A 24,418-nucleotide genomic window follows, 5' to 3' on the forward strand; every position below is an offset into this window, starting at 1 on the left:
ATGCCTATGTTCACTTAGATCAAACTTTAAAAGTTAATAAACTTGCACAGATATAAATATAAGCACTAAAGAAAAGCTATCTATGAAAATAAAGACTGCCTTGGTATTATTAAATTACTAATGTGTTACTTTCATTCTTTTCAGCCAAAAGAAAATCTCATTTAGTATGTGCTATTAAATTAGTATCATTTCTATTGTCTTACTATGCTTATTAGTAATCCTAATACGGATTCTGAGTTTTGCTGAATCTTTCAAAAGTCCAGTAACACTTTCTATGAGTGAATAGTGCAGGTTTAAGAACAGAAGATATTAAGTGTGGAAGAGATTCTATTTCTGTACATTTTCAATTGCTGTTTCATTAAAATAAACTTTCTTGTGGGCATTTGTATGGTTTTTTTGTTTGTTTTTTGGGTTTTGTTTTGTTTTGTTTTGTTTTTTGTCAAACATGGGCATTGGCTTTTTTCTATAAAAAAACTAAAAGCTTTTTTTGTGAAATATTCAGAATGACTACACAATGAAAGCGGGAAATGATTGACTGACCCTAATTCTGGTCTCAGAAAAAGAATGGTCAACTTCACCAAGAGGTCATGCTAAACTTCCTACTAGGGGAATAAAGAATGCTTTCTAATCAGATTCCTTCTAAATCAGCGGGTACTAGAGAGAAAAAGTGTGGAAGAAAATTGTATGAGTTACGTGGGAAATTTTTCATAGAAAAGAGAAGGATATAACTATTACATTATTGACCTGACCCAAAATAGGGGCAGGTTTTTATTTAACTAATACTACATAATAACAACAGAGATGGAGAAAAGGTTATCCTGAACAAGCTACAACCATTCTGGTTTTAAAACGAAGAATACGCTTATAAAATTCTATGATTTTTGAATTGGGGGAGTTCTTGTCAATGTGGTAACTCACTCTTACTATTAAAGATATAATAACAATTTAAAGGGGGAAAGCCACCCAATTATCAGAAAATGTTTTGTTTGCGTTCCCTTTCTTTGCTACTAAGAGGATAAGATTTAAACAGCATCTTTATTTTAAGATTGACCTCTGGTGGGACTGAAATATAGGATCTTTCTAAAAGACTATTTGTTTTCTCCTAATCTATTCCCCCAAAACTATTGCTTTTAAAATTTTAGCCATTATCTTTGCTAAAATAAAAAATCTTAAAAAATTAAATATAATATGCAAGGGAAAAAAATCAGTGAAACCTCTAGATCAGAATATCCTAGAAATGGGAGTCATATAGGAATAATAGGAAAATGACATCTAATCTTTAAATGGTCCTAAAATTACAGGGTTCTTTTAGAGAGAACTAGATCAGAATATTGACATTTTTGACAAAGTCTAAAAAGCTTAAATTTTTTTTTTTTTTGAGCCACATGAAAATCTTAGTACTCAAGCACTCATGCTCTCTCAAGGATTCTTGAGAGTTCCTTGATGAAAGGGATTTATTCTATAAATAAAAATATAAATAAATCATACATATAAATAAAATAAATATATTTATTTACGGTTATATTCGTTGTATTTAAACTCTGTATGAAAACATACTGAATAATTCTGGGTGGTTGCTTCAGAACCTAGTACATAATAGTCCTAAAGTACTTATAAGTTGTTAAACATTGTAAGATGAGTTCTATCTGATTCTTAAAAGAAAACTTTACTGAGCCCCTCCTAAGTGCCCTAGATTATGTCAATCATACATTTTTTTCTTTAAAGTGCTCTGGAAATGAAAGCTTTATTCTAATTTTAAACAAAGAAGGTTAAATACAATGAAAACCCATCAGAAATTATTATCTTAAGTATGCTATCAGAAAATTAAATACACAACAAAATGTGAAAAAAAATTGAAGAAACACCAACTAAATTTATGCGACACAACCAAATACCACGACTCTAAACACTGAGTCAATCCTGATTCAAAGAAATCAGCTATAAAAAATATTTTAGGGATATTAGGTGAAATTTGAGTAAGGTCTAGATACTAAATATTAGGAGAACATTTCTCATTTTGTTATATGTGGTAAAGATATGGCTATAGAGGAAACTAGCCTTATTTTGGGAGCTATAAAACTTGAAATATTTAGGAAACAAAAGTCATGATACTTACCTATAATTTACTTTGAAATGGTTCACCAAAAATAGCAGTATAGGTTTCCCCCACTATCAAAAAGTAAAGTGCTCCTATGAAATCTTTTACAAGCTGAAATGGCACAGAGTGAAGCAACAATTTCCATTTCCTAAAAGCAAAAATCTTCTTTGGCTATTTTTCAGGTAACTGAAAACAGGTACTCATTTGGGTTCTTTCATGAAAGCACAGCGGCCTAAAGAGACTTTTGGACAGGAGGGGAAACTTATACATTACACAGAATAATAGTACATAAAACAAATATGATCGATTTCAACAATTTCTGAATAGGGGATATAGGAGTATTCACTGTGGTAGTCTTTCTACATTTCTGTATGTTTTAGTATTTCTAGAAGAACTGGGTTGGGTTTTTGTTTTGTTTTTTAATTCTTGGGCTTTTTTTCTACCCCCCCCCCCCCCCAAATTCCACTGGGCACAAAGACTAGTTCCAAAGCTCACTTTCTGAATTAATGTTTTTTTTTTTCTTGACTTCAGAACAACTGAGAAAGAAATGTAATCCTTGTACTGGCTGCTATAATGATAGTGTCCCTTCCTCTAAATTGTTTCCAATCTCTTTTTTAATTTTAAATGTTTTAATCTTTAACTGCTCTGTTTTTTATGTGTTGTCATGATACGACATCTCAAATTATTCTTCATAGTAGGCAGGTTACAAAAAAAGAGGAAACGACCAAGGATATTAGGTCTATTTCCTTTTAAGAAGACTTTGAAGAGCATGACAACAATCTTCGTGTATTTAAAGGATTGCCCTACAGAAGATTTATAAATTCCATGCTGTTCCAGGATCAATGAGTAGAAAATTCAGGAAGACAGATTATGATTTATCATTAGTGATGATTTGCTAAATAATCCATTATCCATAATTGGAATAGTTGCTGTTTAGAAATTTCTGTGCCTTCACTGGGAATCTTTCAAATACTATAGAAGAGAGTCTAGTTATGAGCCCAAAACAGTGTGGTAAAAATTACATATATGTTTGCTTATTTATCTACCATCTACCTACACGTCTATTTACTTATGAAAGTCTTGGAGGACAATCCACTGACCAAACACAAGTTACAACAAATGTGAAAACTCTCAGTAATTTTTTCTGGGGGGGAAAACCAATGCTAATGAATGTCATCACCCTTTTACTATATTTTATAGTAATTTTACTATAATGCCATGAAATTTTACATTAAGGGATCCTTAAGAAATTGTACTATATTATTCGGAAATCAGTAAATTCATTTGTTCTGCTGCTTCCTCCCAGAAACCTAATAGGCTATTACAAAAACATCAGCAGTGATTGTTGCTAACACAATGTTAAACACTACAGACATAAGGAAAGACAGAGTTAATTCCACCCTAATCTGGCCTTCTATGCATCTTCTTTATTACTTTATGCAATCCACAGCCAATGCAATCAGTCTTCAAACCTTGACCTAGACTGACCAATAAAAATGGTATACTACATGTCCTCCCATGTCATAACACCATTCTAGATGATCATTTTATCTAAAATGAAGTATGAGTAGGCTACTACTTTAAAAAGGCAGCTTAAAGAGTAGAAATAATCTAAAAGGTCCTGCCCACCCAGAAGCAGAAAGCATCAATACAATATAGGCAGGGAGTAGCAAGGTAAAGCCTACACCAGGATCACCAAGCACATTTAGTGTGAAATTGCTCATGTGCAATTTCCAAGGGGGAATATTCATGGAAGATGTAAACACCATTCACATTATTTCCAACCTAATGATTTTTGTCAATTCTGTGCCTGGCTTGTCCTGACACTATTAGTTCTCAGACATGCTGTTAGAGCAGAACTTTTTATATCCAAAGGGCACTATAACTGGCATTGAGGGAAATCAGAGAAAGGACCATAATCAACTAATATTTCTCTGATACAGTCCCCCAAAGACACGGGTGCTGTAGGTGGAAATTAAGCAACTCAGAAACTAAACTCTATCCAGAGGAAGCTCACACGGATGGACTCCACACAGCTGCGTGACTACCAGGTATTGTTTCCCGTAGTTGTTTGGTGTTCCTAACACTCCTGGTGCACACTTCCTCTGCGAATCCTGTGCAGATGAGAGCATTCATCGAGTTCTGTCCCCATACCACTCCCCGGAGCATGGAATGTGAATGCCAGCACTCCTTTATTGCTACCGATGTGCGTAAATCATTTAAAAAAAAAAAAAAAAAAAAACAGAATAAATATGGAAAATACCATTCTCCTTTTCTAGGGGATCCTGTTGATAGGAAATACACAGGCACAAGAGTTAAAGGATGAAAGGCCAAGTGTTTTACATCATTGCTGCTTATACAGAAAAGTAAACTGGTTAGGATATCTTATACTGGAGTTAACCAATTCTCCTTATGGATCATATTGACAATAGCAATTTATTGAAAGCAAATTAGACTCCATGAACTCCACATGTATCTTGAATAAACTACACCTTACTTTCAAGGTAATATGACAGGGTTAAGGAGATTAAGGATCCTTGAACATACAGTTGAGATGGGATATGGCCCAAAAGCTAATCTGTGAATAAGAATGTGTGTACTCATCAGCATATATTTGCCACAGCTTTGGAACAGACAAAAATTCCTAGAAAGTTTCCTATTATAAAATTTTAAATGTCAGTTTTTTTAAAGAAAATTAAACCCCAAAAAGTTTTTAAGTGTTCTACTAGAGAACAAATTTCCACTAGATAAGCAGCAGCAAGTGGAAAAAACAAAAACAAAAGCAAAAGCAAAAATACAGAGAAAATGAAGAATGTCAAATATAGTAAAAGTGTTTGCAAAATAATAAACAGAAAGAGAGTGTAAATACCGTTAGAATTCTTTTATTAAAACAAACACTGGGGGCAGCCCGGGTGGTTCAGCGGTTTAGCACCGCCTTCAGCCCAGGGTGTGATCCTGGAGATCCTGGATCGGGTCCCACGTCTGGCTCCCTGCATGGAGCCTGCTTCTCCCTCTGCCTGTGTCTCTGCCTCTTTCTCTCTCTCTCTCTCTTTCTCTCTGTGTGTCTCTTATGAATAAATAAAATCTTTTTGGGGATCCCTGGGTGGCTCAGCGGTTTGGCGCCTGCCTTTGGCCCAGGGTGTGATCCTGGAGTCCCCGGATCGAGTCCCACATCGGGCTCCCGGCCTGGAGCCTGCTTCTCCCTCTCCCCCTGCCTGTGTCTCTGCCTCTCTCTCTCTGTCTCTATCATGAATAACTAAATAAATCTTTAAAAAATTATGTTTTTAAAAATAAATAAAATAAAACAAACACCGTACATGGTACGCGCTGCCACTCCGTCTTCCCCTTGCAGTGAACTCTACTCCCCTCCAGTCACTCAGGAGCAGCTCAGGAGGCCACGTTCTCTCCTCCCTCTGCTCAGCCTTTCACCGGCCACAGCAATTCCTAAATGCTGAAAAGCCCTCACACTCTAGGCCCTCTTGCTGTTGCTCTGGGAAGGTCTGCACAGTTCTCAACCACACTGCTTTTTAGTTTTACCCGCCCTTCCAACTGCTGGCATCGCAGCAGTCCTGTACAGTGTCTCCCTGTGACAGCGCTTAGGCCAGGTGTACAAGGGGTCATCTCAGGTCTGCCTGTTAAGAAACATTCTCTGGCCCTACCTCAGAATCACTGCAGGCCGCCTGGTGGCTCAGCGGCTGAGCGTCTGGCTTCGGCTCGGCGTGACACCGGGTCCCGGGATCAAGTCCCACATCGGGCTCCCTGCGGGGACCCTGCTTCTCCCTCCTCCCGTGTCTCTGCCTCTCTCTGGGTGCCTCTCATGAATAAATAAAATCTTAAAAAAAAAAAAAAAAAAAAAAAGATTCAGTGCAGACCCTGCAACACCCCAGGGCCCACACACCCTGGCCCCAGTCTCTGCTGGTCCTCAAGGTCCTGGCTGCTCATCCTAGTTGCATCTTACAGACAAGCTACGAGGACTCTCTGCACGACCCCAAACACTCCACATGGACCCCCTCTTCTGCATCTTCATAATGACTTTCCCCTCTACCTAGAAGGTGCTTGCCCGCCTCTGTTTGGAAGCAGTGTAGTAAGATCATTAAGAACATGACCTTGGGACTTAGGCAGACATTGTCTCAGATCCATGCTGCATCGCCTACACGCTAGATTTGTTTTGGTAACTCTGGGCTTCAGTTTCTTTAGCCATAAAATGAAGACAAATATTAACATTATAGGGTTGCTGTGAGCATAAAGTAAAATAGTAACAATGACATGGTCTTGGTAAGTTCCTAACAATAGCCAACAGCAGCACCCCAGCCTGTTTTTCTGTCTAGATCAAGTATAAACTCTGAGGCACCTTCCTTCACCACATTTAAAAATAGCTGATCCCTTTCTCTTGCACGGCATCTTTTCATTTGTCAATTACTGCACTTAGCATGCTATACTGTCATGATTTCATTACTTATATTTTCTGCACTATGGTGTATTCCTTAAAGAGAATAAATGCACCTCCAGTTTTGAAAGCCTTTTTAAAAAGAGTTTATATGGAGGCACCTGGATGGCTCAGCAGTTGAGCATCTGCCTTTGGCTCAGGACATGATCCCAGAGTCCGAGATCAAGTCTCGCATCAGGCTCCTTGCAGGGAGCCTGCTTCTCTCTCTCTCTGCCTTTGCCTCCTCTCTCTGTCTCGCTCTCATGAATAAATAAATAAAATCTTTTAAAAGAAAAAAGTTTATATGTAAACGGTATTAACCAAATATATAATGCAGCTCAGATAAGTCATCAGGTAATAGTAAATATAGTATGCAGCTATGTGGTACTTAAAATATATGCATGCAAGTTAAAACCATAAATTACATTTATGGGTATACTTATAAACAAAAGATGCAATAATTAAATTATTACAGAGATGTCTATATTTCGCATAGGTATCTTGGTATATCTGTAAACCTGTATCTGTGTGCTTATTTACATGTATGTTAAGAATACAAAATATTACAAAAATACTACTCAGAAGATTCCATGTTGATCTCTGGAGGTACCCCTGACACAGCAAGGAGAAGCTCAGTTTCAGGTCTCAAACCAGATTTCTATTTCTGGAATTACCAACGTTCTCATAAGTATACCAAGTAAACATGCAAAATCAAAACAACACTCTTCAAAATGCTTTCATCTCTTCATGATGCCTTTATATGTGTATCTAGGTGTATACGTACAGTGAAGTCTTTATAAAATTCTCAAATTTTTAAAGGAATGTCAATATTACTGAAAATAGAATGGACCTGGGCTATAAAAGCCTAAGCCTAGGTATTTTTAGAGAGGATTACAGAACTAAGAATTATCAAAACATTACTTTGTAAGATACAATGTCTGCTTTTTACATTTACCGGTAAGTGGCAATTTAGAATCAGATGAAATTTCAGAGTTGATGAAACGGACTCCAAGCTAAAGGACTCTCCCCAGGGGTTCTGCTGGAAGAAGTGGGACTAGAATCTAGTTAAACCTAGTTAAACCTTGCTTTCTAACTTAGCTAAAGCTTAATTTTTACTAGGTATGCAGTAGTACTAATATCTGCCTCCCACTGGTCTCCAGCATTTTAAACAGATTTTCTGCAGCACCTTGTCTAAAGTGGCCTCCTTCAGTAGCTCATCATTCTACTCTATTTCCTCAATGGTACTTATCAGTGGTTGTAATCATCTTGCTTATTTATGCCTTACTTGCTTTGTTTCCTGAACTCAAATAGCAACTTGAGGGCAGAAGATGGCCTGTCCACTTGGCAGCGGCTGGCAGAAGCAGCACGTGAACACTTGCGGAATGAAGGAACGATGGGTGAAGGGCTCAGGAGACGTTACCACGGAGCCCGTGCCCCACGCTGTGCCAACTGCGCAGATCACCATAGAATCAGACACGCAAAAAAAAAAAAAAAAAAAAAGAATCAGACACGCACTGCTCATCACAGCTCTGTGAGGCTCGGGTCACCACCAGGGCCACTGTATAGATCAAAACACAGAGGCCCTGAGCAGCTGGGTGACTTTCCCACATTGGTAGCTGGTGATGGGAGATCTCAAAGTCTCAGAAAGAGCTGAGGAAGAGAGTGGATTTACTGTGTCAAGGTCAAATTTATGCAGGACAGAGGAAGGGGACAAAATTCCAGGGAGAACTGAGGAAACAGGCACACACTGGCAAAGTCAGGCCCCAGGGTGGGGGGGGGGGGGGGAGTATTCAATACATCTAAGAATCAACTACATCCAGAGTTCTGGATAAATCACACTTTCTCAGATTTCAAGCAGTATATTTATGTGTGTGATCTTAACATAAGTCACTGAAGACAAGGGATATGGGATCTGGGGAGGAAAGAACACTCCAGGCAAAGGAAACAGTATTAATAAATATTAATCTGGAGAGTGATGACGGCTTTAGTACTTTAGTGGGACTAAAGCAAGGAGGGTGATGGAAGTAGAAAAACAAGGAATACAGTTAGAAAGGCAGACAAGGCATCTGGATCACAAGCAACTGACTTGTAAAAGGGTTTAGACTTTATTCTCTTATAAGCAACAGAGATGTACTGTCCAGTTTTAAACCTATGAATAACATGATCTGTTTTGCATTTTTTTTCTCAGTTTTGCATTTTTTAAGATTACTCTGAAAACTAGTTTAGAGTGATTCAAACCTGAAGGCGGGGAGCTACTTAGGAGACTACTGCAATAACCCCAGCGACAAGGGCCTTAAGTGAGGCATTTTTAACTGTTTAGTTCATGGCAGCATGAGCAAAGCAATAGCTTTGCCCAAAAAGAAATTGGTTGGAAAAGACTTTTAAAAACTAGTTCAATTTTATACATAGGGAATTTGAAGTTATCATGTGATATGGAAATAGTTACTTATACACAAGTTTTCTAAATCCTGGATTTAAGCAAAAGTTTAACTGTTTTCCTCATTTGCAAGAGTCTTCAGTGCCTTTACTTTGCCATATCCCATAAAGAGAGGACATAATATTCAGTTTAACAAACTTATTTGGACAAGAATATTTTTCTTAGGCTATCGTAATATTTTTCAAGACAATGAGGGTCCTTGGGAAATGCTAGACTATAAGTTTTCAACTAAACTAAGGTTAGAGAAGAGTGAAGAGTTTTTTAAACTGGCTCAAAAACAATCAAAAAGCAGACACCCCCCCCCCCAAAAAAAATGCACTTTAATAATCACTAAGGTGTAAAGAATGATCCTGCATGGCTCAGGTACTAGAGTTCTGTGAGGGGTACTAAATATGGTGAAATCTCCTTAGTATTAAGTACCCTTTGAAATATCCTAACAAAGAGTGAAAGAGATGTAGAGCTTGCTAGGAAACTCAGCTCTGTCCAAAAACAAAAAAGAATACTGTTAATAGTGTAGAAATTGTATTAATAGCCAACCAGACATACATACACATTAGGGAAGGCCAGAAACAGTTCCCCCCTTCTAAGTTTAAGGAGACACAAATGGAGGCCTTGGAACAAGCTTTCTTTGTTCAGGAAGGAATCCCTGGAGAACCCTCCCTTAGTTATGTAAATACAAGCACACCACCAACTGCTCAAGGGAGAGAAAGTAAAGAAAGCCTTTGTGGGCTGAGAGAGGTTCACTCCTCACAGAAGCCCTGGTAGGCTAGCCTGCTCTAAGTTGGAAGTTGGCTGATGTTGCAGGAGTCCAGGGCCTTCTGGAAGGAGAGACCTCAGAGATCCCAAATGCTGCTCTATGAATTTAAGTTGGTACCCCTGTAGTAGCTGTATAAGGAGGCTCTGACTCAAGCTTGCTGGCTGGCAAGGATACCGTGAGCTCCTGAACAGAATTCACTGCTAAGCCCAGGAAATGTGGCCTGACCAGGTTCAATGCAGAAACTAAAATCTGTGGGAGTAGAAGGAAGCTGGTTTGGGTAGTGTGGGGCTGAGCAACACTGGAACTACAAAAGCATGCCAGCATCAGAGAATAAGAGCTATTGAAGAAACCTTGAGGGGACCAGTCTTTAATAGAACCATGCTAGTAGACCATTACTGGAAGCTGAGCTCCTTGTGGTGTTTTGAAGCAAGACAGACTTAGGGCCCTGTGATTGCAAAAGCAAAAGCCCCAAAGACTCTTGAATAATTTGGGATGAGAAACACTCTGAGAAATGTCAAACTTCTCAGGAGCAGGAGTTCAAAAAATAATTGTAAAGAAAGAGAGTATGTTTATGAGCCAAGACAATTCATCCTAGTTGCATAGATATGAGAAAAATTTCTAGTTGCTGATCAATGCACATGCACTAGCCAATATGAACCTTTCAAACCATACCAACGTGATGTCTCTGAACATCAGATGTCTCTGAACCTTAGTGAAGCTCACAGGTTTTGGGGCAGGAAGGTTGTCCCATGACCAGGAAAGCCAGATAAAGTTCCAAGGAGACGCACAGGTAGTAGAGAACCAATCACAGGTTCTCAAGTATTGTTTTGTCGGAATATATGTCGTGCTTCAAAGGGCAAGCTCCCCAGTACCCACAAGAACTAGAAGTAGGAATGAGAATGTGGAAATTAACCAGCATCCAGGTGTGAATGCTAAGAGGCAAGCCTGAGCTGATAGCACAGGCTGGGCAAGAAGAGGTCCTTGTCTCTTTATACATGCACCCTGAGGTGTACAAGTTAGGCTGGGAAGGGTGAAAAAGTGAAAACACACAAACTATAGGACACATCCAAGCAAATACTCTCATAAGATGTATTATAGGGCATTACAGATGTGCCAGAAATTTGAGCTCACAATGTCACGGCAGCTTGATAGTAGCAGGTTTCTGCTAATAAATGGGGGGGGAGGGGGCACTAATGCCTCTTAATGGAGATGGTATAGACGGTTGTAAACTTCCATTAAGAGACAATTTTCAAGCCTTTTTCTACATTAAGTTAACTGTATATCCCTTGGTTTTCTCAGCAAGTTCAAATTCTTTTTAAAAGACAATTTATTTTAAGGTGAAGAACCAAACCATCTCCTATCCTGAATCTGATGTAGCTACTAATAAATTGGGGTGGGGGGGGACACAACATTTATTGAGTGTTAAGGCATCAAGTACCTTCAGGAAATATTTCACTGTGGATTCCTCAACTAATCTCTATGCACCAAAAAAAAAAAAAAAAGTTAAACATATTCTTACCACAAAAAATTAGGAAAATATAAGTTATAAATAACCATATGTGTCCATATATGCATACATATGTATTATAATTTTATTAATACTTTGAGCCAGAAAGTATCAAACCAAATAAGCTTTAAAAAAATATATCACTAGAATTCTCTTTTTGACCTTACACATACCCACACATTCAGAACCCTGATCAATCTGTACCTACCCAAACTATTAGCTCCATACTGGATCTACTGGTCTATTCAATCATTTACTGAGCAGTATGCCAGGCATTTTACATAAATTAACCCTGTTTTCACAATAATTCTGTATGACAGAAATTATCATCCCATATATAAATGAGGAGCCTGAGGCTTAAAGGAGTGGAGTGAGAACACGGAGGTCACACAGAATCCTGCAGTGTTTTCTGACTTCTTGGGACCATTTTGTCCAAATCAAATGAACATTTCCAAGCCTTGTTCATCTCCAGGTGAATGTGTTGGAGGCCTCTTTCAGTCCTTTTTTATTTACCCTGTGGTTTTAAGGTCATCTTCAAATCTTTCTGAATGGCTCAAATACAGAGATACAAATGGATCCTCAGGAGGAAGTGAGCTCCCAGTCTGCAGAGGCATGCATGCCCATTTGCTTGATCCTGTAAAGCACAAACTGGAGAGGGATGTCTGATGACTTAGAGTCTCTCATATCTGAAGGTCTATGATACTGCTTGGATCAATGGTAAAAAATAGAAAGCATTTACCACAAAGCTGGGACTATACTTCTACTTAATTATGTACATGCTGCAAAACAGAGATGTTCCAGGACTCAGTCTTCATACCTCCTTTTCTACAGATGATAAAAAAGAGGCTACCAAATGGTCTCCAAGTTGTGTGGAACAGAAGAATAGCTGTCTATACAACTGAAATTGCCTGACTGACAAAAGCAAATGTATCACTTAGTTCTCTTAACCAAAAGTTAGAGAAATCTAAGGAAACCTAGTTGAAGAAAAAAGAATATATTGGCTCATGTCATGGAAAAGTCCAAAGATCTATGGATTTGGCTTTGGGCACCGCTTTATTCCAGTCACAGAGGATGCCACTAGGATCCTCCTCAGCTGTTTCCTCTATTCTGGGTCTGTTCTAAAACTCCATGTGGTACCCAGATGGCTGTGGCTCTTCCAGGCCTCATAGCAGGAGATCACAACACAACTACCCCTGAAAATGTCTCAACACATCATCTTGGTCCCAACTGAGTGACTTTCCCCATCCCTAAACCCTTCCCTGTGGCCAAGGAGCTGAAGTATTCTAAATGATTAAACCATATAAAATACATGACTGGAAAAGGGAGCTTTCTCAAAAAAGATCTAAGCCCACAAAGGATATCAGCTATTCGGAATAAAATAGATTAACCCTATGCCACATCAGAAAGAACCAAATTTATTTCCTCATCTCACCCTTGCAAAATCATTACTTCTTCCACTCAATTCAAAATTCAACCCCTAGGTTTATGGCTGAATTGGAAATCGATTAACACTAGTAATGATAGTTGTAATAATAGTAGTAATAAGAGTAAAAACTAGTATTTATCAAATACACATTTTAAATCTAGATACTCTGTTAAGCACTTTACATACATTATTTCTCTATCATCAATTTATATATGAGGAACTGAAGCTCAACAAGATTAAGAAACTTGCCCAAGATCACTACTTGTAAGGAGTAGAACCAGAATTCAAACCAAGATCCAACTCAGAAACCGTATTCTTAACCCAAACACCAAATTCTTCTCTCTCGATAATGTTTTTACTATATCCCTGACCCACCTCTAAGCCAATGCTCTACCTTTTGACAGTGCCTGTCCTGAACCTTAGCTCATTGCTACTCTATTACTACTAAAATCAGCTTGAACTACCCTTAGTTAGGGGAGATTCTCTTTGATTCAAGATAACATATCACCTTACACTTGAAAGGTGCTTAACAATGCTTCAAACAACAGATGTGGGGTCTGTTGGTAGCGAGAAGCAGGCCCTTACACCACCCAGAGCAACAAAAGGAAGGAGCTGACTTCATCACTCATCTGGACAACAGCAGCAACGGGATTTCTATTACTCACTAGAAATGGCCTCATTAAAGAAAAATCCCATGTGCTTCCACATTGTAAATGTGCCAACAGACAGCTCAGTAAGAAACATTTCTAAACAGCAAAATCGTTAGTCAGAACATGACAATCTGAACAGAGGAATACAAAAGCACCAATATGCAACATGGAAGTGAGGAAATTTACAGATCCTGTTGCAAAGTAAAAAGTATTATAATTAATAATTGCTATTTTTCTAGGGGAAGAAGTTGTTTATTACACTTCTTAAGCAAAGAAGTCAATTAAGACAACTTTGCTTTTTTTGTCATTATATAATCAGAAAAAGATTGATTTGGGGGCAGGAAGGGGCAGAGGGGGAGGGGGAGAGAGAGAGAATCTTAAGCATGCTCCACACCCAGCACAGAGCCCAACATGACTCTGAGATCATGCCTTGAACAGCAATCAAGTGTCAGAAACCTAACCAACTGAGCCACCCCAAGATGGATCTTTTTTAAAACAAAGTAAACTTACTAAAAACCCATTCTCATCCCTATAGGATTTGAAAAACAAAATCAAATTACAGAAAATGTTCAGAACTATTCTACTTTTTTTTGACACACCAGTCTGAATTGAAGTGACTATTCTCTTAACACTAGGTAAAAAGCTCAATACTAGGAATTAAAAGTAATGCTGAAAGGCAAAATTATCATAAGCCCCTCTAGAGTGCCCACAACAATCTATGTGCTCTTCACGATCTCAAAAATTAAAACTTTCATTCATTTGTGTTAACACATGTGGTATGCTAAATCCTCTCTTTCTAAAGAATACTTAGATGTCGAGTCACAAATCATTTATACTTTTTAATTTCATAAATTCCTTTGGTTTTCCCCAATTTCCAAAAGAAAACCTATCCATATCAAAGCCTATGATTCAGGGTAGATTTCCAGAACCCAGAACCAAAGGAGAACATAGACAAAGATCAGGGAGCAGCCAACACCACAATGGGGAAGTGGGGGGGGAAGGGTAGCTCAAAACTGACTATGAACACAGATGAGAATCCGTGAAACATTTGTTCAGGTAGACTTTTTAATTTCAACCATTATTATACTTTCCTCTCTTTCTTAAAAAAAAAAAAAAAAAAAAAAAAAAACAATTAGATGTCAAGTCACAGATTACTTATGCTTTATTAATTTCACATATTCCTTTGGTTTTCTCCATGAGTTCATCCTTCTCCCTGAGCACTCACACAGTAGCAAGACCCAAATGTAGACAGCAGACAAGAAAAACAAAAGGCTGGGAAGTCAGAGGTCAGATCCAGATCCTGCTCTGTCTCCAACAAAGGATGCCCTAAGATCACTGCTAAACCTCCCCATCTCTTAATTTCCTCATCTGAGAAAGGGGAAGACTTGCTTGTTTCCTTCACAAAACTATCATGAAAATCAAACAAGGTCAGTGATATGAAGCACTCTCAAAACTTCAAAATGCTATAAAAACATTAGACATGGTTATTAAATTAATATATTCCTAGGCAAAAAGGTGCTAAATATATATGAATCCTAGATTCACTGTTTGCATGAATTAAGGCAAATGAAGGAGCATATAGTTATAGATCTTGTTTTTATGCTAATTGAAAATTTAATTAAATCCCAAGGAATGAAGAGAAATAAAATAACCTGTGTAAATCTCGTTAAAATTTATAGTCACAATACCAGGAAAGATTTGGTCTCTACATCAACACACTATTCACATTTTTTTAATGTAAAAATTCAAAACCGCATGAGTTATCCAAGTTCTGTCACTTACAATCCAGGATCTGTAAATAGGGATGATAATGATACCTACATGGTGGGCCTGACATGAAGACTGAGTCAGTATGTGCAAAGCACTGGAACCCGCTATGTGAACGTTTGCACCATGGTAGCAGTGAAAATCAGCCAGATCCTGATTCAAACAATTGCTCCAATCTCTACCAGATGTGTGGTTTGAATAGTATTAACATCTCAGAGGGCCATTGTGAGGATTAATGATATAGATACATGCATACATACATAGACACATAGATACATAGACAGATATATATAGACATAGAGATACAGATAGAGTGAGACATTAAAAACATACCAATTATCAAAAAGGTTTCAGTGAGTGTTGGGATTGATGGTTTGTTTAGAGTAATGTTTAATCATAGTAATACTGGTAAGTTACACAACAGCATCCTAAATTCTTTAACTTTCAGTGGTTTAGTCAGGTCAGATAGAGTTTTGGGAAAGATACTGCACCAATCGGGGCAGTAACAAAAAAATGTACGTGATTTTAAAGCGCTGAGTATAGGATCAAGTTCTCAATGACATCCCCAAGTTTAACTCTGTTTCAGACTTATCACCGCCAAAGTATTTTAAGTGGACAAAAATACATTTACCCTTGAGAAGCATACAGTTTACTTCTTCACATTCAACTCTATTATCTAAACTCCTACAAAGCTTCCGTTGTATAAGTGTGCAGTGGTTTTACACCAGAACAAGGCCATGTGTTTCCAAAAGAATTAGAGAACTTCCCAGTCTTTATCAACACCATTTCTTGTAAATCTGAATGAAAAATTAAGAGCTTATTGAAGAGCTCTTAAAAAGTCTAGAATTTTTTTCATTTTTCATTTCCTTAATTCATTTTCATTTTTCATTTCCCCAAAAGAGAGTGGGGAAAAAAAGACTTTTTAAAAATAGGCAAAGGAGTCAAAGAATAAGGGAAACATCTTTTTAAGCTGTTAAGATTTTTTTTTTAGGGCTAATAATTTAGAGGACTATCCACCTTACCTGGAATTCTAGTTGATTCCTCTTCATCTTCACAGCCTCGCTTCATGGCCATAGAGATATGTGCTACCAACTTGCCCACCAGGAGGCTTGGTTTTCAGTTGTTTTTATTTGTTAACCATGTTCTCCCCTATCACCTTCATGGACCTCAAAACAGTTAAACCACAGCTTGCTGGAGGTAAAGGGAATCTTAGAAACCACGGTCTTATACCTACTTCCTTTTGTATAGGCTTCCAAACTGACAGTCTGATGAATGAGAAGACTGGTGACTTCCAGCAGATGACAAAGTGACTTTGGGTCAAGAAGCCAAGGCTTCTCTCTTCCTGGGCAGGGTGGTTTTACCCATACTTGCATCAAATTTCAGCATCAAATTTCTTATATGTCTGTTTCAAGTTTGTGCAATTTATCTCCATTTTCAAGCAAACCAATCCATTCACTTGATTTTCACTTTACAACCAAAATAGTACATCTTAGAAATCAAATGAAATACCACTCTCAAACAGCCTTTTGATGATATACTAGCACCTGAATTACAAGAGTAAGGGCAAACTTCTCAGTGTCATTTAGTTTTTTTCCCTAATTCTTATGTGCTTATTTTCATAATGCAATTATGTCAGCAGGGGCCAAAATCAGGTCACCTTAATTACCTCTTTTACAACTTCTTACATGCAAAAAGCTTGTTTATACCCAATCACTTCAAAATAAATGACCACAACTCTCAGAAGAGTAATTTCTTTCACCTATTTCACACAAGTGTTTGGTGTACATACAAGTAATAACAGCAAATATTAGAACAATTTACATGTGGCAAGTATCACTGAAGTCCAACAACCTAACATGTATCTACTGAAATCCAATCAATAGGAATTTCTCAACAACCTCAAACATCTCGGATTCATGTCTTCCCCATCACCTACCCAAGTGTCAAAGTAGAGAGAAGGGCAGTAGAATATTCTCAACTTCCAAAAATTAGGTACCTTACAGATATATAAAAGACTAAAAGGGAAGAAATACTGGTCCTACTATCTATAGAATGGAAAACAGTAATCCTAATCTCTGAGGTAGCCTACAGGAAAAGTTACTTCTGGGAAAAAAAAAAAAAAAAAAAAGACCCTCCTTATACTGCTTTATATAAAAAATAATTCTAGATCTGGGGCAATGCAGTGTGGCTCAGTCGGTTAAGCATCCAACTCTTGATTTCAGCTCAGGTCATGATCTCATGGGTGGTGAGATCAAGCCCTACATTGGAGAGCAGGGAGTTTGCTTAAAGATTCTCTCCCTCTGCCCCTTCCCTCACTCACTCATGCTTGCGTGCCCTCTCTCTCAAATAAATAAATCTTTAAAAATGATAATAATTCTAATCCCATCTGGATGACAATGTTGTTACTTCCTTTTTCACTAAGTCACCTACATGTGAAATTCAACTACATAATGCAGATACCCAGACCACTTAAATCACATGTTCTACTTCAAATAGTATTTGATAAAATGTTCCTCACTAAAAGAAAATACATAGCAAATGAAATGTAATTACCTTTCCAAAGTCACGAACATCAAATAGGTCAAATGCTTCGAAGAGTTCGCTCTTTCTCATTCCAAAGGTCTCGCAACAGGCTGTAAGGAATGTCCTTATGTTCTTCAAACAGAGAAACTGAAAAATGAAAAATAGCTATTAGTCTATAGAGAATCATTCTGAATGCTCTATATCCTCTGTCCACCCAGAATGCTATAAAAAATGACAACTTTTGAGGTGCTTTTCAATTGCAGTATTTACTGAGTACCCACTTAGGCACAGGTAACACATCTATGAAGAAGGTACGCAAAATTTTTGCTCTCGTGAAACTTATATTCTAAGAAGGGAAGACAGATAAGAAAAAATCTGAGAAATAATAAAAAAAAAACAGTAAGTATTTTATTTTCATGTGGAGGTAAATGCAATGGAAAAAAAAAAAAAAAAAACCAGGAGAAGGGATCAGAAGCACTGGTGGGAGGGCACTTAAATGGATGGTTAGAAAAAGTGTCAGTGGGAAGAGAGCAGATAAACAGAGATTTGAAGGTAGTGTTGGACCAAGCCATGCAGAAATACAGGACACAGCATTACAACTTAGAGTAGCATCCCATGGCACAGCCCTGAGGCAGAAGTATCTGAGGTCTGTGTAATGAAGGGGCAAATGAGGCTGCAGTAGAGTGAGTGAGTGACAGGGAGAAAGGTAGGAGATGAGCTAGAAAGGTAATGGGGTCAGGACACCTGGGTGGCTCAGCGGTTGAGCATCTGCCTTTGGCCCAGGATGTGATCCCGGAGTCTTGGGATCAAGTCGCACATCAGGCTCCCTGCATGGAGCCTGCTTCTCCCTCTGCCTGTGTCTCTGCCTCTCTGTGTGTCGAGGAGAGGAGAGGAAAAGAGGGGAGGGGAAGGGAGGGGAGGAAAGGTAGGTAATGGGGTCAGATGACAAAGGACTTTGTTGGCCTTACTTTTATTCTGACCAAGACAAAGTCATTGGTGGCCTTGGGGCAGGGGAGGGATATGATCTGATATGTTATAGGGGTCTTTTAGGATTGAAAGGGGCTGGAGCAAAGATGGAGACAGAAAAAGCAAATAGGAGGATACAAGGCAATCGTGGGAAGACCAGGTGTTATATCTGGACAATGTTAAATTTGAGATACTCGGGATCCCTGAGTGGCGCAGCGGTTTGGCGCCTGACTTTGGCCCAGGGCGTGATCCTGGAGACCCAGGGTCGAGTCCCGCGTCGGGCTCCCTGCATGGAGCCTGCTTCTCCCTCTGCCTGTGTCTCTGCCTCTCTCTCTCTGTGTGTGTGACTATCATAAATAAATAAAAATTAAAAAAAAAATTTGAGATACTCATTAGTCATCCAAAAGGATGTGGGGCAGCAGGCAACTAGATACATGAGTCTGGAGTCCAGGGTACAGGGGTGTACTCCAGACATAAATTTGGGAGTCTTTAGAGTATACAGAATATTTTTATCCATGATATGGCCTGAGAGAACTTTGGGAGGAAACAAAGAAGAGGAAATAGCCTGGGACTGAGTAATCTTAGGAGATCAGGAAGAGAGCCTACCACGAGGCTGAGCACAAGTGACTGGTGAGGAAGGGGAACAACCAGGAGAACAGGCTTTCCCTGAAGTCAAGAAAAGAAAGTGTTTCTAGAAAGAAGGAACAATAAACTCTGTTAGCTGCTACTGATAGGTAAGAGCTGACCAAGCACAGTCTGTGGAAGCCGGCAGTGTGAAGATCATGGGTACACCCTGATAAAAGCAGGTGGAGTGAGGTGCTTGGAGCAGGTTCAACAGACCAATGGAAGAGAGGAAGTGAAGAGAGAACACAGGATACCAACTCTCAAGGAGTTTGCTGCAAAAGGAACAGAGGATTGAGGAGGTAGTCGGAGAGAAAGAGAAGTCAAGGAAGGGCTTTTTTTAAAACAACGGAAGCCGCTACAACATGTTTTTATTTTGATGGGAATCACTCAGTAGAGAGGAGAAAGTTGGTCATCCAAGAGAGAAGGCGAGTCAGCCGAATGAGGTCCTTGAGTAAGCAAAGAGGTGGGGGTGGAGGCTCTCAGTTCAAGTGGAAAAGTCTAACTTGGACAGGAGCATGCTCAGTTCATCAACAAAAACAGGAGGAACAAGAGGGAAGGCAGATCTATTGACAATTCTTAAAAACAAAATTTACTTTCAGTATCCAAAAGACTCAGATCCACCTAAGCAAGATACACGCATACCCTGAAAGTGAATGACTTCTTTTTGAAAATAGGAGCTGCGATGGCACACATAAGACTATTATCCTCCAAAGAAGGAGAAGCCCATCAGCTAATTGGAGCATTCTTTTCTTAAGCACTGTCAATGTTTTATTTTGTTGTTGTTGTTTTTCATATTGTCGTTGTTGTTTAATTTATAGAGAGCGCATTTTACTTCCTCGGTATTTGAAACATTCATTTTTTTCACAGGCTTAACTCAGATGCAGTTTGACTCTTTACAGGAATCCTTCTCAGAGGCTTAAATATTTCAGGAGGGGTTAAAACCACACGGGAAGGATCATAAACCCTTTGAAGCACAAAGGCAAAAGCCAATCAGCACATGGAGTTACTACTTGCACTTTAAAAAATTCATAAGAGACCTTTACAACACAGAATCACTCTACATGCAGCTCTTTCACATAGGATTGCTTATTTACAGATTAAAAGCCTTGCATTCTGCCAAGATAGACAATAATTACTGTCTTGGGATTATGCAACTGCTCTCTTGCAATATTTTTTACATAATTAAGTGCCCAATTCATAGTTCACCAAGGAGAAGCATAATTGCACATGCCACCCTCTGAAGATTTCTCACCAAACTCAGATTTCACCCTGTGTAGGAAAAACTACAGTACTTTCCACTCAACTGCTTTAGTAACTCAGAAAAACAAGTACTATTTCTGAAAGTTAAAAAAAAAAAAAAGAAATGTAGTCATTACTGCATACATACAGAGATTTAAAAGCAGGTCTTCCCCTTACTTCTGGAACCAACTTTAATCTTATTTGCCCCTTAACTAGTTCAATTCTGCTGAATTCTACATATATTTATTGGATTTGGAAAAGGTCACTGGTAAGCTGTCACTTTTCCAGGCAATCTGCAAATTTGGTCTTCCTTTTAGGTATTTCTTCAGTCACAGTTTGAATGCTTACAATATTCCAGACACTGGAAATGCTAAAAATGAGTAACACAAGTTTCTGCCTCCAAGCTTGTCTATTTAGTCTTATCTGGAGATTTTCACAGTCATCCAAAGTTTGGCTAACTAACAACACTAGGATCACACTTCACTTGATGTTCATGGGGGCTCAGCTCTATGCACACACGGGAACAAAGTTGAGGGAAGGAGGAAGCGGGCCCGAATACCACTGCAGAAGCCCTGGACAGAGCGACCACTGATAGCCTGCCCACCACTCCCAAGACTTAAGGCTTTGTTTTCATCATGCTGAACTTGTTCTTTTTCCAGTTTATTTTGTAAAATTTCAAACCAAAAGAAAAATTGAAGAATACAACGAACATTCCATCTACTCAACAACTGTAACATACTGCCATACACACACACACACACACACACACACACACACACACACGCATTTTTTAAAGACTTATTTATTTTAGAGAGTGAGCAGCGGGAGCGGGGGAGGGGAAGAGAAGACAGAGAAGGTCTTAAGCAGCCCCTGCACTGAGCACAGAGCCCGACTCAGGGCTCAATCTCAAGACCCATGAGATCATGGCCTGAGCCAAAATCAAGAGTTGGACACTTAACCAACTGGGCCACCCAGGGGCCCTATATATGTGCGTTTAGGTGCCAACTATTTATGAAATGTATTTTGCCAAAGTATTCGGAAGTTACACACATCACGACACTCCATTCCTAAGTAACTCAAAAAGCATTTCCTAGGAATAAAGATAATTTCCTACATACAATACCATTATCACACTGAAGAAAATGAACAATTCTAAGTTATCTAATGTCTATTCAATATTCCTCAATTGCCCTGTCTCTTATGTCCCTGACAGTGTAGGATCCAATGAAATTTTACCCATGGCATTTGGTTGCTTTATTTTTGCAGTATCTTTTAGCTGAGAAATCCTGCTGCTTTTTATTTTTAAGACATTGACTTTCTGAAGAGTCCAGACAAATTGTCTCATAGAAGGTCACACATATTGCATTTGTCTTACTATTTCTTCATGATATCATTAAACTTGTTCCTCCATCACTTGTATTTCCAATGAACCAGAGGCTAAGTCTGAATACAAATTACATGAGATAACTTTAGGAGTTTTTACAATTTAGGATTCAAATTTTAAGAAGCAGAATTTTAAATAACTTCAGGATTTTTTTAAATATTAAATGTATCTACATAAGACCAAATTTAAAGACATAAAAATCTAAATGCCATTTTCTCATTTAACAAATATTACTGAGGTGCAGATTATACATTAGGCATCATAAAATGTACCTCCAATTGGGTACTACTGCTTTTATTAATTTATTAAACACATGTTAATGGAATGAAACTGAAGAGAACTAGGTAGCTTAAAAAAAACAAGCCAGAAGCAGCAAGTATGACCCAAGCTGCCTTCAGAAGACTCATCCTGGTCAGAGCATCCAGAGAGACGAAGGCACAACGGCCCACTACGTGGTAACTGCCATAAGGAAAGCAGCTGAGGGTTCTCTGAGAGTCCTGCATCAGAGGTATCAGAGACAGTGTTAGAGAGGGAGGAGTGGGATGAGGGACAGAGGAGATGAGTGAGAGTCAGCCACAAAACCAGAAGAGCGGCTGACATTCAGGGATGAGAAAGGAGTCGCCAGACCTGGGGTTCAAGGGCCACCAGTAACCGGTGCAGCGTGTGTAGGAGCTCAAGACATGGCCCTGGAAGGCAGCAGGGGGAGTGAGCTTGGACAAGGGAGTCGGGGCCTACAGGGCTTGCCAAAGGGATGCGGGCTTTACTCTGGGAGATTCGAGGGTTTTAAACAAGAGAATAGAACATTCAGCTTGGGACGCCCAGGTGGCTCAGTGGTTGGGCGCCTGCCTCCAGCTCAGGGAGTGATCCCAGGATCCGGGATCGAGTCCCACATTGGGCTCCCTGCAGGGAGCCTGCTTCTCCCATGCCTGTGTCTCTGCCTCTCTCAGTCTGTGTCTCTCAAGAATAAATAAATAAATCTTAAAAAAAAAAAAAAAAACACTCAGCTTGCATTTCATCAGTATTATAATTGAGTGTTTGCTATGTACCCAACTTTATGCTAATGTTTGTCCTTTTTTAAATTTTTTTTTATTCATTCATGAGAGACAGAGAGAGACAGAGAGAGAGAGAGACAGAGAGAGAGGGGCAGAGAGAGAAGCAGGCTCCATGCAGGGATCCTGACATGGGACTCGATCCCGGGTCTCCAGGATCACACCCCAGGCTGCAGGCGGCGCTAAACCGCTGCGCCACTGGGGCTGCCCTGTTTATGTCCTTTAACCCTCATGATAACTCAATCCGGAAAGTTTTCATTTTTTTTTTTAAATATATAGGGAGTTTACTCAAGGTTATATAACAGCATTTTCGAAAGTAAAAGAATCATGATTCAAATCCAGACATTCTTGAGGCACCTGGGTGGTCAGTGTTGAGCGTCTGCCTTTGGCTCAGGTCATGATTCTGGGGTCCTAGGATTGAATCCTGCATGGAAGTCCCCATATGGAGCCTGCTTCTCCCTCTGCCTGTGTCTCTGCTCTCTGTCTCTCTCATGAATAAATAAAATCTTAAGAAATAATAATAATCCAGACACTCTTGCCACAGAGCCCACATCCTCAACTACTGTGTTATACTAGCTCCCTTTTGCAGCAGTGTGCAGATTAAACATTTTCTTTTCTCTTTATTAGGGAGATGATATGGGTGAGGTGGGCCAGACAGGACAGTTAGGGTGCTACCATATTAATTTAACAAAAAGATTATGGTGATTGGACCAGGATGGTAGAAGGAGGAATTGAAATAACTATGAAATAATATGGAAAGGAAATACCCAGTAATGGACTGAATATACGTGGGGTGGGTGGAGTGAGAGAGGAAAGAGAACTAGGAATTATGTCCATAGCTCTGTTTTGAGCACTACACATAACAGTAGAAGCACCCACTGAAAATGGTAGCGTAGCAGATGGGGGACAGGGCGTATGAAAGGAACCACAGATGGAGACCATTAACTCTTGTCTCCACATCTGGAAAGATCCAGTAATGAGAGTCTAGGCAGCATTTCAAGTGTATCCAGTGATAAGTGACATTCTAACAGCACAGCCACCAGTCTTCAACCACCACACTCACCCTCTCTGCCCCTGCAGAAACACGTGAGCAGTTTGCTTATTTATCACAAGTTGAAGAATCAAAATTCTTCTATTCTATTTTCTGAGTGCAGAAAAGCACTCAATAGATGCAGATAACATTCAAAGAAATGTTAACACCATCAAGGTCTAAGACAACCTAAAATTACACAGAGCTCTCCAGATTACATAACGTCTCCTAACCAGATACCTATCACAACAGACCAGGCTTTTCAAGGTGCAGCCTTCCCCATGACCTCTTCAGTGCTATCAATAGTGATGTTCTAGAATGGAACATTTAAAGGTCTGACTGCAAAAGTTCCCTATATAGCTCTGAGGCAATCCTTCTCTTCCCTCTACTCCTTTTACAAGGTGTGCAGCTGCCTTCTTTACATGCCTTAAGAACCATTTTGACTTTCTCAGTGATATGAATACAAGGCAGGATCGTTTCCCTTTTTTATTTGAAAAAAATAAGCATCTACTTCTCTAAAGTTGTTAGCAAAAAA

At 39.1% G+C, this 24,418-nt stretch overlaps 1 protein-coding gene across 4 annotated transcripts in view; it reads right to left on the reverse strand.

The window, feature by feature from the left end:
- Positions 1–24,418, reverse strand: part of VAV3 (vav guanine nucleotide exchange factor 3) — a 352,243-nt gene that overhangs the window by 255,143 nt on the left and 72,682 nt on the right. For all 4 annotated transcript variants that reach the window (XM_072834756.1, XM_072834755.1, XM_072834754.1 and 1 more), the window contains exon 2: positions 17,622–17,738. In XM_072834756.1, coding sequence (XP_072690857.1) covers positions 17,622–17,738 — 117 coding nt within the window. The remainder of the gene's footprint in view (positions 1–17,621; positions 17,739–24,418) is intronic.

The sequence above is a fragment of the Canis lupus genome, chromosome 8 (assembly GCF_048164855.1).
Source record: "Canis lupus baileyi chromosome 8, mCanLup2.hap1, whole genome shotgun sequence".
NCBI classification, from domain to species: domain Eukaryota; kingdom Metazoa; phylum Chordata; class Mammalia; order Carnivora; family Canidae; genus Canis; species Canis lupus.